Below are 17,216 nucleotides of genomic sequence, written 5' to 3' on the forward strand. Positions count from 1 at the left end.
GCTTGCTATTTGAGATGTCTCCTTTTTTTCTCTTCCTTATAGACTCATGACCAGTGTAAAGAATAACATTGGAAAGGGGTTAAACATTGCTTTAGTTAATGGTGAGTAGACAGCGAACATGTAACGAATAAATGTCCTTATTGCTTCGTATTTGTTATTATTTCTATTACATTATGATTCTGTCTCTTTATTTCACAGCTTCATCTGGTAATCTAATAACAACTGACTTTTTCGACATGTGGACTGGAAGTAAGATGTTTCTAAACTTGAGCTGAATTTGTTCTGATTTAGCCTGCACAAAATAATTGACCCAGTCTATCCGAGACAATGGAAACTGCAGATGCTGGAGAATCCAAGATAATAAAGTGTGAAGCTGGATGAACACAGCAGGCCAAGCTCTCTGATGAAGGGTCTAGGCCCGAAGCATCGGCTTTTGTGCTCCTGGGATGCTGCTTGGCCTGCTGTGTTCATCCAGCTCCACACTTTATTATCTTGACCAAGTCTATCCCTTTCCTTTGTTGTTAGATATTTGTGGATGCTGGAAGGTGTGGATGTAGAGATAATTCACTACAAATGCAAACAGAACATAACGGTTTCAATTTTAATTACTGTCTCTAAACACAAACCAAGGAACCAATGTTCACATCACAATAAAATCAAAATTATCGAATTAAGAGATTACTAATTTCCTTTCTTCCAGATATCAAGTTGCTGGTGGATTTCTTACATCAGGTTAAACCTGGAACTATCGTTTTGCTTGCTTCTTTTGATGAACCAGCAACAAAGTGAGTCAAAGTAACTTTTGGATGGAACGGGTCCATGGGCTATGGTGGCCTGGTCTCAGGACCACATCATATGATCCTTTTCTAATTTGTTTTATTGTGATCTCATCACATGTGAATATTTGGGATAACAAATACAAACTCATCCATGGTACATGTAGCTTTTAATTAATAATTACAATAGAAATCATTTATAACAAAATCATTTATAGCAGTAAATCCATTGCAACAAATCTATCCCAGTATACAAACTTGTATTGCCTGATTTTCTATTACCTACAGGAAAACATTTTGTGAGAAAATATAGTGGATCTGCTGCCTAATACTGCTTCCACTCCACTGAGACTTGCCTATGCTGCTATTTCTAGTATATCCATCCAACCCTGTTGCATCTCTCCATCTGTCTGTGCCTGTTCTAATGCTCTGAAGGAGGTTACCAGCTGGGACAGTAAGCTGCTAATTTGGGTTAAACACATGCTGCATCATATTTAATGTGCTGTTGAACAGCATGCTTGCTCAATGTTCATCACTGGCTATCATACTGACTGGTAACTTGCTCCAGAACATTGGCACACTGGCTAGTAGGTTAGGAGAGGTAGTAGCTCTAGATGCTGAGGTTAGAGGTATCAGTTGAGTATCAAAATAATAAAATCTGAATTGTTGACTTATTAATGCCTTTGTCTGCAGGTGCATTATTATCAGCAGTTTATACTATGTTTCATCAATTTAACATCCACCTCAGAATAGGAAGTGAAGCGGTCTTTCTTAAGCAATAAATAAAGGATGGATTGGAAATTTTAAAACGTGGATGAAATTTTCCCATTGAAGGCATTGTCTTTACCTATTCTAGAGCTTTTTAGGTAATCAATTCTCATATAAAACCTGATTCCCAAACACCGTGCGTTAAGCCAAGTACCAACAGTTTAGGGGAATTGGGAGAGAAGATTAAACCAGAAGGTGAAATTTTAGTTGCTTTTACATTGGCACCATTTTAGATATAAGTAAGTCATCAGCTTTCCAAGTTTATATTAGCTTTCCTTATCCTGAAATGTGGCCTACAGACAGTTTTTTTAAATTGATTTATGCATCTGCTACCAAGGTTTGAAAGCCAGATTCAAGAAAGTAGTGACTTCTAAATGCCAGCATCCTGGAAACAAGTTATATAATGCCAAAATAAAAGTCTGCAAAGATGCCACTCTAAAGATGTGGGTAAGTTACATGCCACAAACTCTCATTTGAGATGAAAGTCCTCCAGCTAATCTCTGAAAAGATCAAATACACTCAGACTCTACCAAAAAAACTTTATAATCTATTCATTCACTCCATTTCCAACTTCAGCTCTGTCAAGTTTAACAAAGCTGTTAACAAGGGGTGTGCTAACTGAACTTTAGCCAATGTCTGTATCAGTTGTCCCACCTCTCTTATGACCCCTATCTTCAATCTTATTTCAACCAAACTGCTGCTGAAACATTAATTCATGTCTTTGGCATCTTCAGACTCAACTATTCTGACATGATTTTGCCTGAACTCCTCTCCCTGTCTTCCATAAATCAGCTCATCTAAAACTCTGCAATGCACCTTCACTCTTACATCGCATCCTGTCCCCTCTGATCAGCAGTGGTTTTCAGCGACCCAGCCCTTCAATGTGAACATTTTTGCTTTGATGTTTAAATTCCTTTGCAGCCTCAGTTCTCCCACCTGTGACCTCTTTCCACCCTTTCCACCAAACCTTCTGTTTCATTGATTTAAACCTCTTATGATTATTCTCGTTATACTCCACCATTGATTAAACATGATTATACATTCAGCAGCTGTCCAGATCCCATTGACCGAAATTCCCTCAATGACCATCTTCTTATTCTTATTCATTCATTCCTGGGATAAGGGTGTCACTGACTGGGCCAGCATTTATTGTGCAACCCTAAATGCCGTTGAGAACATGGTGGTAAGCTCTCATCCTGTGTAACTGCAGTCTATGGTGGATAGGTACACCCATAGTACTGATAGGAAGGAGTGCTTCAGGATTTTGACGCAGTGACATTGAAGGAACAACAATGCATTTCCAGTCAGGATGATGATTGTCTTGGAGGAGACCGTAGAAATGGTAGTGTTCCCATCTTCACCTTTTAGCTGGCAAAGGTCACAGGCGTGGAAAGTGTTGTTGAGCAATCCTGAGTTGCTAGAGTACATCTTATAGATGGTACGCAACTACTCCCACTTGGTGGTGGATGGAATTAATGTTTAAAATTTCAAGCAGGGTGCCAATTGGCAGATTGCTTTGTCCAGGTAATATTGAGTTTCTTCAGCGTTGTTCGAGCTATACTCATGCAAGCCAGGGTTAGTGGTGTTCCCATATAACTGCTGCCCTTGTCCTTCTGGATAGAAGTAGTCATGCATTTGGAAGGTACTGTCTAAGGATCTTTGCTGAATTTCTGCAGTGTATCTTGTATATAGATATGCTGCTGCGACTGAGAGTCAGTGATGGAGGGAGTGGATGCTTATGGATGTGATGACAATCAGGCGGGTTGCTTTGCCCTAGATGGTGTCAAACGTCTGACATGCTCTCCCTGCACACTTCATTGAACCAGGATTAATCCCCTAGCCTGATGGTAATGGTTGGGTTGGAGTATAATTCTGTTGCTGTTGATGGCCCACAACATTTCATGGATGCCCAGTTTTGAGTTGCTAAATCCATGCTAAATCTGCCCATTTAGCATGGTGACATTACAATGGAAGATATTCTCAATGTGAAGGTGGGACTTCTCTACAAGGACAACACAGTAGCCACTCATCAATACTGTATTGGAGACAAATACATCTGCAGCTGATGGTTTGCTAAAGATGAGATCAAGTATGTTCTTCCCTCTTGTTGGCTCCCATCCTGTGCCTCATACCACACCAAACATATCAGTGGGCCGAACTCGTTTTAAAACTTCCCTCCCAGGCATGCAGAGAGCTTCAATACCTCAGTCTTAAATGTATTAAAACATGGATCCAGAAATCAAAGATCAGTGTGCTAATTCGCTGTTGCATACAGGCTTTCCTGATTGGTCACACCTCTTCTCTAGAGCTTTTGTAGTTGAGTCCACATTTTTTTAAAAATTATGCGGTTGTTTGAAGTAAATATAAATTAACCTTTCTTCCCCCCCTTTTTTTAGGCTTACTGATGAAGTAAGGACACTTTTTAGTGAGCTCGGGAGCTCCTTAGTTCATGATGTTAAGTTTCGGGACAACTGGATTTTTGTTGGAGCGAAACCAATTAAGGAGAAAAGTCCATTTGAACAGGTGTGAACAAAGAATACGATTGCAATCCAAAACGATTAATTTGATCAAATATTCAAGTACTGATGGGTTTGATGTAATTTATTTATATCCTTGTGACTGAATGTTTTTGGTTTATGTACAGATGGATTGCATGGTTATCATTTGAGGCTGTTTAACAGATTTGTTCTTTTTTATTCTTGTATTATTTACAACCATTTTTGTGAAGTTTCGTGAAACAAAGCCAAGTTAAAGTGTGTGGACGACATTTTTAACACCCTCAAAATTCACACCAACTGAACTTTTGTAACCAAGGGCATAAGGAACAAACTTAGTGTCTGTACTATGAGGCCTAAGCAGCCCAGATTTTGGGCCTTGAGCCTCAATTCCATCAAGCCAGGAAGCTGAAAAGAGCTGACAAGTCATCAGCTAAGCATGTTTGAAGGTTGGGCCACAGCTGGTGTTATATTAGCTACCAGGTAAATACGATATTGGGGACTGGAAATGAAGTGGTGACGAGGTTTAACGTATGATGAACGGCTAAGGATCCTGGGATTGTACTCATTAGAGTTTAGAAGGTTGAGGGGAGATCTAATGGAAACTTTCAAGATAATGCATAGTTTAGAAGGCGTGGACGCTAGGAAGTTGTTTCCGTTAGGCGGGGAGACTAGGACCCGTGGGCACAGCCTTAAAATTAGAGGGGGTAAATTTAAAACTGAAATGAGACGACATTTCTTCAGCCAGAGAGTGGTGGGCTTGTGGAATTCATTGCCACAGAGTACAGTGGAGGCTGGGACTTTGGATGCCTTCAAGGCAGAGATCGACAAATTCTTGACCTCAAAAGGAATCAAGGGCTATGGGGAGAGTGCAGGGAAGTGGTGTTGAAATGCCCATCAACCATGATTTAAATGGCGGAGTGGACTTGATGGGCCAAATGGCCTTACTTCCACTCCTATGTCTTATGGTCTTAATGTCAGGGTAGTGGTGGGGTAGGGTGGGAGGGGGGTTTGGAGGGGAGAGACAGTAATTAGAAGGATAGGGTTCAGTGACTGCTATTTTTTTGGATGTGGGGGTCATCCTTCCCACTCCACAGTCAGCAAAGTTAATTTTAAGATGGTATTTTGTTGATTGTGCCCTACAATGCGTGCCTTAACACCTTGCCATTAGTCCACATAAAAAGTTGGGCAAATCAATCTTGCTTGGGCATAAATCCAGCTTGCAGTTCCTCATTTGCAAATGCAAGTTATGTCAATTTTACACAGATTTCTTATCTCAACACAGAAAAATGTGTACTAACATCAATATAAATATTCCCTTCCATGCCTGTACTAGTGTCTCTTATTGTGAATATCATCTATCCTCTTTTTTTTATATATTAGATTAGATTACCTACAGTGTGAAAACAGGCCCAAAATGTTAAAAGCTTGGAATATTTAATTCCTCGCCTGGCATTGACCAAAGCCACATCTACAGCACTGGAGCTTTTCCTGTCCCTCCAAAACGATCAGTCAGTTTCCTAACTTTTCCTCATAGGTTGCAGTACTATATCATTAATCTTCTTCATACCCTTACTAATTTTTTTCCATCATTATTCTTTGGATTTTCTTTTCTTTTGTCCGTGAGTCTGAGCTTGCTAGCTTAAACTAATTTGCTCTTTTATTAAACTCTTTCTTAAGCGCCATCCTCATGTGGTGTCTGATTATCTCCCACAGATACTTTGTCCACTTTGCAGCTAAGTTGTTGTGTCAAAGTGTCTTACAGGTCTTCACTTCAGCTATGGCTCAGGATGAGTTTTCTCACACTTCCAGTTTTTTTCAACTTAACTGTTTGTACAAGTGAGTTGTTTCAGCAAAGTATATGGGACAAGTGCTCAGGAAGATTTGGCCCTCGTTTTTTAGGTTCTTTGTGGACTTTGCCTGGATTAGGAGAGATTCCAGAACCTGAATATACAGTCAAAAATATTGACCTGATTTATATTCATCTGCACTTCTTATTGCTGAACATGAGCTTTTCATGGTGAGCTACCACCATCAATGAGTGAAGGACTTGGCCATGTTTTTCTTTGATGTTGCTCATTATGTAATATCACCAACAATGAATCCACACCCAGGCACAGTTTCTATAATTCTGACCATACACAGCTTGTCTTGACTGACAGACAAACTGAAAGGTAGTATGTGGAAGCAATATTTTCCAAACAGTGAAAGGCAATGACTTTGTGAGACCCCTTGGCTAAGTGCACCAACTGATATCCATGTATGGTGTCCAGCTCAGAGAGGGACTTGGATCCCAGGAACCTGGAATTCAATTCCCCTCGTGTTGGAATCTTGTATGGGTATCCCTCAAGGATTTTCACATCCAGATATACTCTGGTTGCACTATCCTCTGTTAGTTCATAGGTAATTGAACTATAGCAGTCTGCGAACAATGAACAATGCCATTAATTCTACGTGATCAAGCTTGCGCTTAAACTTTTCCTCTATGTAAATACTGCACTTTGTGGAAGGATTAATTGACAAAATTAATCTTCTCTCAGATGCAATACAGCATTAAACCTGACTGGGTACAATTGTTGTAAATTGAGAATTGCCTTAATGTGCGTATTCTCAATCTCTGCTACTGCTGGTCACCTTAATTGTTACCCTCCAGGTCTTGTCTCAGATCTGTCTTTTTGTGATCTGTGTGTCAGCTCATGTTGAGATCTGTATACACTGGTGGACCTGCCGTGGTGCTCTGCTCATGTTTACCAAGTAAAGTACTTGTGGTTAAATTCACACAGCTGCATTGCGTCATTAATATGCCAATGTATGGGATGGTGATCTATTGTGAATAGTTCATTCGGCTGAGGTTGGGTTTATCATTGAGTTCCCACAATGCAGGTATATGTCCTTCAGAATTTGAACTGTTAAGATACTTGTACAAACTCTCATGTCAATGTTGATTTTTCTTGTGTATTTGCTAGTTTTTTGGGGTTGGGGGTCTAATGATTTTGATTGTGCCAAAAGCTTCTCATTGCCTGGCTTTATCCACATGATATCAAATATTTGTTTATCCTGTGGTTAAAGGTTGTTCCTCTTCAGGTCATGTCTCAGGTCTGTCTTTCTGAGATCCCTCGGCGTCAGCTTATGTTTAGTCAGGTCTCTGGTACATTGCTTGCTGATACTATCATGCTACTGTGTCAGACTTCTGTTTTGCTGTTCCCTGTTGTACTCTCTGGCTGCGATTTTGGAGCCAGATTTGTGTGTTAGGTTGGCTCAGTGTCATTTTTTACCACTGCTTTGCATAGATCTTGGAATGCAGGACGGCTTTCTGGGGTGCGATAGACCCTCCATACCACACAGCTAACTCGTTTTTTTGTGTTCTGGCTACAATGCAGTGCTATTGGCTGTATATAGTACTTTCTGATGTCTGACTGTCCTGGCTTCGTATTTTATGCCATCTGCTAGCAGTGAATCAATGCTGTAACCTTTCATATTTTCCAGGCGGTCCTTTTGGAATGCTTTGATAAGTGTTGAGGCAATTACCAACAAAGTTATCCACTCCAACATTTCAGTTTCTGAAACATCATATTGTCACCCCTGTTACAGCATTGACTGACAAATTGATCAATTGATTCCTGTTGCTGTCACTGGTAGGAGTACATTTCTAAGTGGTGCATTTGACAATTACCCCTTACACATAGCTAATCTTCTCCAAATTTGCATATCTTTGAGGCATTGTTCTGCTCCTCTTCAGACAAAATCATAATATAGGCTTTGTGTAATCCACCTTTACAAATTATTGTCAGTGTTTTCACGACTTGTGTAACTGCTTTCCAACTGCAGGATCTATGAAACATAGCTGCCTTAGTTTAGAAAGTTTGAACATAAATAGGAATGTCGTAGTCTTCTAATTCATGCTGGAGGATGTGGAACCAGCCTTACGCTCTTCTATCTTTTTAAGACATTATTGATATGCAGAAATCTGAGTTACAGTCAGCTTATTACCAGGGAGTCCCTCTGTATATGTTTTCAGCATGGTTTCTGCTTTGTGCTCTTCTTTTGCTTTTTTCTTTTCACTTTATATTTTTGGTGTACTTCTTGTGTGCCTTCAACACGTCTTCCTTTTTCTTTTTCCGAATTTTGATTTCAAACTTATTTTCTGTTGACTCTTGTGCTTCCAAAATCAGGCTACTTTTCTTTCTTTCTTTAAACTTGGGCACATTTTTTCCTTTGTTCACTGTGAAACTGAAACCTCCTTTGACTTTTTTTTCCCGTTTAAAGCAACCATCATAGCTATACCCCATGGAGTAATAATCACACTCTGACACCAAATGGTTGATGTTGTGCTCTTTAAATGTAATAAAAATGAGGTATATGGATTCTATTCACTTGAAGATCTATGCAAGGTTTGTACAGCTAAACTTGTACAGACAGTAGATTGTAACGTCTAGACACATCTTATGTGGAGCATACCACAGTAGAGTGTAACACTGGTTCCTGGTCATTTAGTGACATCAAGCTATTTAGCTCTTCATTATGTTGAGCTTCTTATAGAGGTATCATTGTTATATTAAAGTCAAATTCCTCGTGTTCATTAAGTCTATATTTAATTTGCAAATATCTCAATACTGAAAAATAAGCCAATGTGATGTTTTAGAAATGTTTCCATGTGAATGGTTCAGGTCTGGATTGCATTACCTTGAGGTGTGGTGAAGACAGCTTCAACTGAAGCATTCAAGAGGACATCAGATGAGAGTTTAAATGAAATAATATGCAGGGATATAAAGAAAAGCCAGGGGAGTGGCACTCTGTCATGAAACTCATTTGGAGAGCCAGTGTGGCCACAGTGGACCAAATGGCCTTCTTCTGGACTATAGTATAGAGTCATAGAGATATACAGCATGGAAATAGACCCTTTGGTCCAACTTATCCATGCTGACCAGATATCCTAAATAAATCTAGTCACATTTTCCAGCATTTGGCCCATATCCCTCTAAACCCTTCCTAATCATATACCCATCCAGTTGCCTTTTAAATGTTGTAATTGTACCAGCCTCCACCACTTCCTCTGGCAGTTCATTCCACACATGCACCATCCTTGTAAACCTTTCCCCTCTCACCTTAAACTTATGCCCTCTAATTTTGGACACACCTACCAGGAGAAAAGACCTTGTCTATTTGCCCTTCCCATGCCCCTCATGATTTTATAAACCTCTATAAGGTCGCCCCTCAGCGTCCGAAGCTCCAGGAAAAATAGCCACAGTCTATTCAGCCTCTACCTATAGCTCAAACCCTGTAACCCTGGCAAGATTCTTGTAAATCTGTTTTGAACCCTTTCGATTTTCGCAACATGCTCCCTATTGCATGGAAACCAGAACCGTATGCAGTATTCCAATAGTGCCTTAACCAATGTTCTGTACAGCCGCAACATGACCTCCCAACTCCTATACTCAATGCATTGACCAATAAACACGAGCATACCAAACGCCTTCTTCACTATCCTGTCTACCTAGGACTCCACTTTCAAGGAACTATGAACCTGTGTCCAAGGTTTCTTTGTTCAGCAACACTCCCCAGGACCTTAGCATTATGTATATCAGTCTTGCCCTGATTTGCCTTTCCAAAATGCAGTATCCCACGTAAATTAAATTAAACTCGATCTGCCATTCCTCGGCGCATTGGCCCATCTGATCAAGATCCCATTGTACTCTGAGATAATCTTCTTCGCTGTCCATTACGTCTCCAATTTTGGTGTCATGTACAAACTTACTGACCATACCTCCTATGTTCACATCCAAATCATTTGTATAAATGACAAAAAGCGGTAGATCCAGCAGTCATCCTTGTGACACATTGCTGGTCACAGGCCTCCAGTACGAAAAGCAACTCCACCCTCTGTCTTCTACCTTCAAGCCAGTTCTGTGTCCAAATGGCTAGTTCTTCCAGTATTCCGTGTGATCTAACCTTGCTAACCAGGCCACCATGAGGAACCTTGTTGAATGTCTTGCTGAAGTCCACATAGGTCACGTCGACCACTCTGCCCTCATCAATCCTCTTTGTTAGTTCTTCAAAAAATTCAATCAAGTTGGTGAGACATGATTTCCCATGCACAAAGCCATATTGACTCTCCCTACTCAGTCTTGTCTTTCTGAGTACATGTAAATCTTTTTCGCTCAGGATTCCCTCCAACAATGTGCCCACCACTGATGTCAGGCTCGCCAATTTACAGTTCCCTGGCTTTTCCTTGCCACTTTCTGTTAACTTCTGTGATTAACATATTCCTGTTTTGCCAAACAATATGGTTCCTATTTTATATTTTTATCTAACAATTAACAAACTATTATTTTTCATCCATGTGATTCTGTACTGACAGCTGTAACTGTGGGGCATGGGGTAAAAGCCTATCTAAGGATGTAAATGTTCATTCAACTCATTATTGATCTCAAGTGTGAATCCAATGCAATCTTTACATGCTGGGGAGGTGATGGCCTCGTGGTATTATCGCTGGACTGTTAATCCAGGGACCAGAGAACATTCTGGTGAGCCTGTTTGAATCCCACCACAGCAGATGGTGGAATTTGAAATCAATAAATATCTGGAATTAAGAACCTAATGATGACTGTGAATCTATTGTCAATTATCAGGGAAAACCCACTAATGTCCTTTAAGGAGGGAAACTGCCATCCTTACCTGGTCTGGCCTACATGTGACTCCACACCCCCAGCAATGTGATAGACTCCTAGCTGCCGTCTGGGTAATTAGGAATGGGCAGTAAATGCTGCCTAGCCAGTGACACCCTCATCCCGTGAATGAATAAAGGAAAATATAAATGTCAGGATGTTGAGACTTTGCTGCCTGTCTGTTCAACTGAGAAGAACAGATCTGCAGAACCTCATTGATAACAATGGAAAAGGATGTGCTGCTGTGAATATGGGCTGAGATTGGAAACACAGCCGCAGCTTTGCCAAAGGTTAAGACATGTTTTAAGCTTGAAGCTGGAAAAGATTGGGACACCTGAAAACCTGTTGTTGCTTAGTAAACTTTCAGGTGGTCAATAAATGAAAGAAAACTCCTTCAGTCCCGAATAAAGAATAGTAAATCGCAAATGTCACCGAGGATTGCTGCATTTTAATCTAGAAATGAAAATTACTTTAAGTATGTAGGCAGTATTTTCACTAAAGATACATTTTTGTTAACAGATCCTGAAGAACGATAGAGCGAAGAACAAATACGGAAATTGGCCTGAAGCAGTCGAAATGGAAGGTTGCATACCAAGAAAGATAGATTAGCTACTAATTGTAGAAGTCTAAGTTTTAAATTTCTTTAGAAACACTACATTGGTTGTTCATTTCCAGCAACATTTTAAAGTTTTTATGCTCTTCAAATTTTATTATTGTTGCCAAATAAACTTTCATTATCTATTTGCATTACTGGGTTATTGAAATGCAATTTAAACTGTTTAATTTAGAACAAGAAGCTACATGGTTTGGGTAACAGAACTTAGGGCTTGTATATTTGAGGGCTGTTGCAGCATAGTGGTAGCGTCCCTACGCCTGTGCAGTTGATTACAAAGTCAGAAATGAAACTGCTGGTAATTAGCTTACAATTTCATCACTGAAATTGAATGAACCTCACCATTGTCATTATTTCAGCCTAGGCTAAATTATGCTTAAACCAATGCTAAAGAGGCCAGAAACTCAATGTATTGATTTAACTTGCATTTAACATTCTGTGATATTTTACATTGGTTAAGCTAATTTCTCCCTAACTGCACTGGTCCTATGAATACAAATTCTAACAGTATTTTTTTTTATCTTTTGTATTTCTTGCACAGGCTATCATTTTATATTCTTGATTCAATTATGCGATTATATTTCATTAAAACTTTGTCCACCACCCAAAGTTCTGTTGTTCTTTTGCCCAATCTCGTCAATCGTTGTTACAGGAAGTACAATTTTTACAGTTGTGCTGTAAATGCATCTTAGTATGATGTCTAATACTTGGTAGGAACAGAAGCAGTTTCCCATGAACATGAGGTCAGATGTAGGGGCGACCACTGATAATTGCACAATCATTAGAATTGGGGCAAACTAATATTTTGAAAAAGTTAAAGTACACCTTTTCGTTTTTCGCAACTCCTTTTTCACTTATTCATTTACTAGGTGATGCAGCCACACAATATCAACACCTTTTGTGACAATAGAGCATAGGAACTCTGACAGAAGCAGAATTAGACAGATTTTTCATTATTTTCGATGATTATCAATCCTCTATGAAACTTAAAGCTTCGACAAACAAAAGCATTCATTTTCCAGACATCAGATTATTTAAGTTGCTAGAAATTGCCAGAAGTTTGTGTTATCAGCAAAAGTTGCTTTCAAAATAACTGATGCATACATCTACACACAAAAAGCTATCACCAAAAGCACACCTTATGCAGAATGTCTTAGCTAACAGTGTGTTTCCATTGCATATGCACAAAACTAAAGCATTAACCTGACTATAAGAACAATGTTCACTACATTTCAGATCTCAATCTGAGACTGAATTTAAAAATTGACAAAACATTCATTACAATATATTTTATAGTACTTATTTTCTCCTCATGGCAGTTCTTGAACTAATGCAACCTGAAGATAGTTGTCACAATCATTTTCAAGGCAAACATTACCTCCATGATTTCACCATTTCTTGACTCCAGCTTGACTGAGTATTCCTTTGTTGATGGGTTTCAAACTATTCTGTTTCCTCTGCAGATTTCCTATGGTCTCACACGTCTTGCAATCTCACATTACCCCAGATGCCTTGTAGCCTCCTTCTGCCTCCCCTTATTCTTTGCACAGTCTCCTTCTTATCCCAACTGTATCAAAGCTTCTACCTCCTCTCTCCTATCTTCTTTCCTTTCACACCCTAGTAGCTGCTTGTAACCCTTTCTGCTCCCACAACTTAGTTTGAGCCTCCCCATTATAATCTCCTTCTCCCCCATGACCTGTTTTTGCAACCACAATATTTATGTAAAAGGGTAATACTCAAAACGTTGACTTCTCCTTTCCTCCAGATGCTGCCTGGCTTGCTGTGTTTTTCCAGCCTCCTGTTTGGCTACCTTGGATTCCAGCATCTGCAGTTTTTTTGTCTCTAACCAATGCTTGCCTTGGGCCCATGTCCCTCATAGGCTAGCTTCATAAAAATTTGTCTCCCTCAGATTTAAATATAACAGTTGAATTAGCATTGACTGTTGTTTGAGGAAGAGACCCAATACCCTGCATATAGAACTGTTTTCTACCATCTTTCCTAAATGACCTTGCCCTAATCCTTAGAGTATGCCCTTTGGTCTTACAATCTGAAACCAGTGGAAACTGTTTATCTACTCTGTCTCTCCCTGATACTATCCTGAAAACCTCCATTACATCTTCCAGTAACCTTCTAAATTCTGTAAAGGCTCAATTTGTCCAATCTCAGCTCATAATTTAACCCTTTAAGTCCAGGATTCATCCTTGCAAACCTGTGTTGAACTTCCTCCAGGGCTATAATATCCTTCCTAAGGTATGGTGTCCAGATCTGCTCAGCAATCTAAGTGGGGTCTAACTGGGTTTTGAATGACTGCAGTATAATATTTGCATCCCTATATTCTAGTTGTTTGGATATGAAAGCTTACATTTTATTAGCCTTCTTGACTATTTTCTGCAGCTGTTCCTGGCACTTTAAAGAGCTTTGCACCTGAATCCCCAAATCTCATTGGACATTCACTGATTTTAACTTTGTGCCATATAAAAAATTTCCTGGTCTACCTTTCTTCAGTCCAAAATAGAGCACCCCATGCTAGTTTATATTAAAATCTATTTGCCACACCTTTTACCTAATCTATTAATATCCTGTTGTAATTTTATGTTGTTGACAAAACTGTCGCTGCCTGGTTTTGTGTCATGATCAAATCTGGATATTTGACTTTTTATACCATTATTCAAATCATGAGTGAATATTGGGAATAATTGTGGCCCCCACAGAGATCCCTGTGGGGCACCATAAGTTACACCCTGCCAGTTTATGTACTTACCCATTATTTCCTGTCCATGCCAGCCATTTACCCTCAATCCAGTATGTTTCCAGATTAGCTATGGTCTCTTGTAAGAACCTTTATCAGAAAGTCTTCTGGAAGTCCATATACACAACATCCATTGGTTTACCTCTGTCCACCACCTTTGAATCCCCTTCAAAAACCTCTGAGGTTTATCAGGCATGATCCATCCTACATGAATCCATGCTGACTCTCCCTGATTAGCTGAAATTTTTTGAGATGATCAGTTATTCTATCCTTAATTATAGACTCCAACAATGTTCCCACCACAGATCTGTGGCTAACTGAGATAATAAGGGCTGCAGATGCAGAAAGCTAGAGTCAATGAATGTGAGCTGGAAAAGCATGGCAGGTCAGGCAGCATCTGAGGAGCAGGGAAGTAATGACAAGAGGTGGGGAAGGAACCCAGAAATAAATAGAGGGAGGGGGTGGGGCTGGGAGGACAGTAGGTAAGATGCAGGTAGGGGTTTATTGTTGTTGGTCAGCGGGAAGGATGGAGTGGATAGATGAGTAGGAAGGTGGACAGGTTGGGGGGGAGAGATTTTGAAGCCGGTGAAGTCAATATTCAGGCCATTGGGGTGTAAGCGCTGAAGGTGAACGATGACTTGTTGTTCCTTTAGTTTATGTTTGGTCTCACTCTGACACTGAAGGAGGCCAAGGATGGACATGTCACCAGGGGAGTGGGATGAGGAGTAAAAGTGGATGGCAACTGGAAGGTCGGGTTAGTTGGTGCGTGCAGAGCGCAGATGCTCTGTGAACCAGTCCCCAAGTCTGCTTTTGGTCTCCCTGTTATCAAGGAGACCACTTTAGGAGCAATGGATACAGTAGATGAGGTGAGATGAAGTGCAGGTGAATCTCTGCCGGATTTAGAAGGATTGCTTTGGGCCTTGGTTGGAGGTGGGAGGGGAGGTGTAGGGGCGGGTTTTGCAGGGAAAGGTACTGGGTGATCTCCCAAAGAACTGAGGTTGTTGATGATCCGGGAGATCCACCATTTCCTGTGCTTCTGCCCTCAAAAACCTCTCCCCAAAACAACAATAAGGATAAAGTCCCCTTAGTCATCACATACCACCCTACCAACCTCGAATACAATGCATCATCCTCCAACATTTCTGCCATCTACAGTCAGACCCCGCCTCCAAAAAGATATTTCCTTCCCCATCCCTGTCTGCTTTCTCCAAGGACCATTCACTCTGCGATTCCCTCATCGGCTCCAATTCCCCAACATCCCCTGCCCCACCAAGCTCATCTCCTCCTACCTCAACTCCATTCTTTACACTTTGGTCCAGGAACTCCCTACCTACATTCAGGACAACCCAAACCCTCCACCTTCTCCAAAACTTTCAATTCCCCAGTCCCCAACACCGCATCTTCACTATGAATGTACAGTCCCTGTATACCTGCAATCCCCACGAGAATGGCCCAAAAGCCCTCCACTTCTTCCTCTCCTGTAGGCCCACCCAGTCCCCCTCCACCGACAGTTCCATTCACTTGGCGGAACTGGTTCTCACCCTCAACAATTTTTCCTTTGATTCCTCCCACTTCCTACAAACCAAAAGGGGTGGCAGTGAGCATCCACATGGGCCCGAGCAACGCCTATCTTGTTGTGGGATTCAACAACTACACCAACGCCATCCCCACTTCTTTCTTCACTACAATGATGAGTACATCCATGCTGCCTCATGCTCTTGCGAGGATCTCGCACAGGTCATGAACTTTGCCAACACCTTCTACCTCACCCTCAAACTTTCCTGAACCATTTCTGAACACCACCCTCCATTCCTGGAACTCTCCATCTCTAGCTCTGGTAACCAACTCACCACTGACATCCACTTCAAACCCAATGATTCCGGCAGCTACCTTGACTACACCTCCTCTCAACCACCCTCATGCAAAACCTTTATCCCATACTCTCAATTCCTCCCCCTCCACTGCATCTGTCACCAGGAGGAGGTATTCTAGTCTCAGACTTCTGAGATATCCTCCTACTTTATAGACCATAGCTTCCCCTCCTCTATTTTTAAGAACATCTTCCCCATTTCCCATACTTCTGCCCTCGAACCCTCTCCCCCTCCAACAACAATAAGGATAAAGTTCCCTTAGTCCTGACATAGCACCCCACCAACCTTCAAATACAATGCATCATCTTCCAATTATACACCACCACCAAAAAGATGCTTCCCTCCCCAAACCTGTCTGCTTTCCGTAGGGACCATTCACTCCGCAACACCCTTGTCAGCTCCACATTCCCCACCAACTTTTCCATCTCACCCAGTACCTTTGCCTACAACCACAGGAGGTGCTACACCTGTCCCTACACCTCCCCTCTCAACTCCGCCCAAGGCCCTAAACAATCCTTCCAAATCCGGCAGAGATTCACCTACACTTCATCTCGCCTCATCTACTGTATCCATTGCTCCCTATGTCTCCTCTGTATTGGAGAGACCAAACGCAGACTCGGGGACTGGTTCACAGACCATCTGCACTCTGCATGCACCAACCTACCCAACCTTCCAGTTGCCAACCATTTTAACTCCCCCTCACGCTCCCCTAGCAACATGTCCATCCACGGCCTCCTCTTCTGTCAGAGTGAGGCCAAACATAAACTGGAGGAACAACACCTCATCATTCACCTTCAGAGCTTACAGCCCAATGGCCTGAATATTCACTGGCTTCAAAATCTCTCCTCCCCCAACCTGTCCATCTTCCTACTCACCTATCCGCTCCACCCTTCCCACAGATCAATCACAATACCCCCCTATCTGCGTCCACTATCTCCCTCTCACCTACCAGCCCCACTCCTCTCCCTCGGTTTATTTCTGGCCACCCATTGCAAAGGGTTTTAGTCTGAATCGTTGACTTTCCCGCCCCTCAGCTGCTGTGATTTTTTAGCTCTGTGTTTATTGGATGAGGTTGGCTGGTCTGTTTTACCATGGTTTCCCTCTGTCACCCTTTGTAAGGAGCAGAGTAATCTGAGCAAATTTCCAAAAGCCAGGCACAACTCCTGAATCCAGGGACCTCTGAAAGATTATGATTAGGGCCTTGACAATGTACTTCCCTACCTCCTTTGACACCCATTAATAGAAACCATTGAGTCCTGGGGATTTGTCAGTCTTCAGT

General features: G+C 41.3%; 1 protein-coding gene across 2 annotated transcripts in view; it reads left to right on the forward strand.

Moving 5' to 3' along the window:
- Nucleotides 1-11,909, forward strand: part of LOC125460333 (protein FAM3A-like) — a 43,373-nt gene extending 31,464 nt beyond the window's left edge. The window contains exons 4-8 of one of the 2 annotated variants that reach the window (XM_048547709.2): nucleotides 43-101; nucleotides 199-249; nucleotides 701-785; nucleotides 3,941-4,067; nucleotides 11,224-11,909. In XM_048547709.2, coding sequence (XP_048403666.1) covers nucleotides 43-101; nucleotides 199-249; nucleotides 701-785; nucleotides 3,941-4,067; nucleotides 11,224-11,313 — 412 coding nt within the window. In that variant the 3' untranslated portion in view covers nucleotides 11,314-11,909. The remainder of the gene's footprint in view (nucleotides 1-42; nucleotides 102-198; nucleotides 250-700; nucleotides 786-3,940; nucleotides 4,068-11,223) is intronic. The other variant, XM_048547707.2, reaches the window with a different exon arrangement.
- Nucleotides 11,910-17,216: the final 5,307 nt, after the last annotated feature.

This window comes from Stegostoma tigrinum, chromosome 11, assembly GCF_030684315.1.
Source record: "Stegostoma tigrinum isolate sSteTig4 chromosome 11, sSteTig4.hap1, whole genome shotgun sequence".
Taxonomy (NCBI): domain Eukaryota; kingdom Metazoa; phylum Chordata; class Chondrichthyes; order Orectolobiformes; family Stegostomatidae; genus Stegostoma; species Stegostoma tigrinum.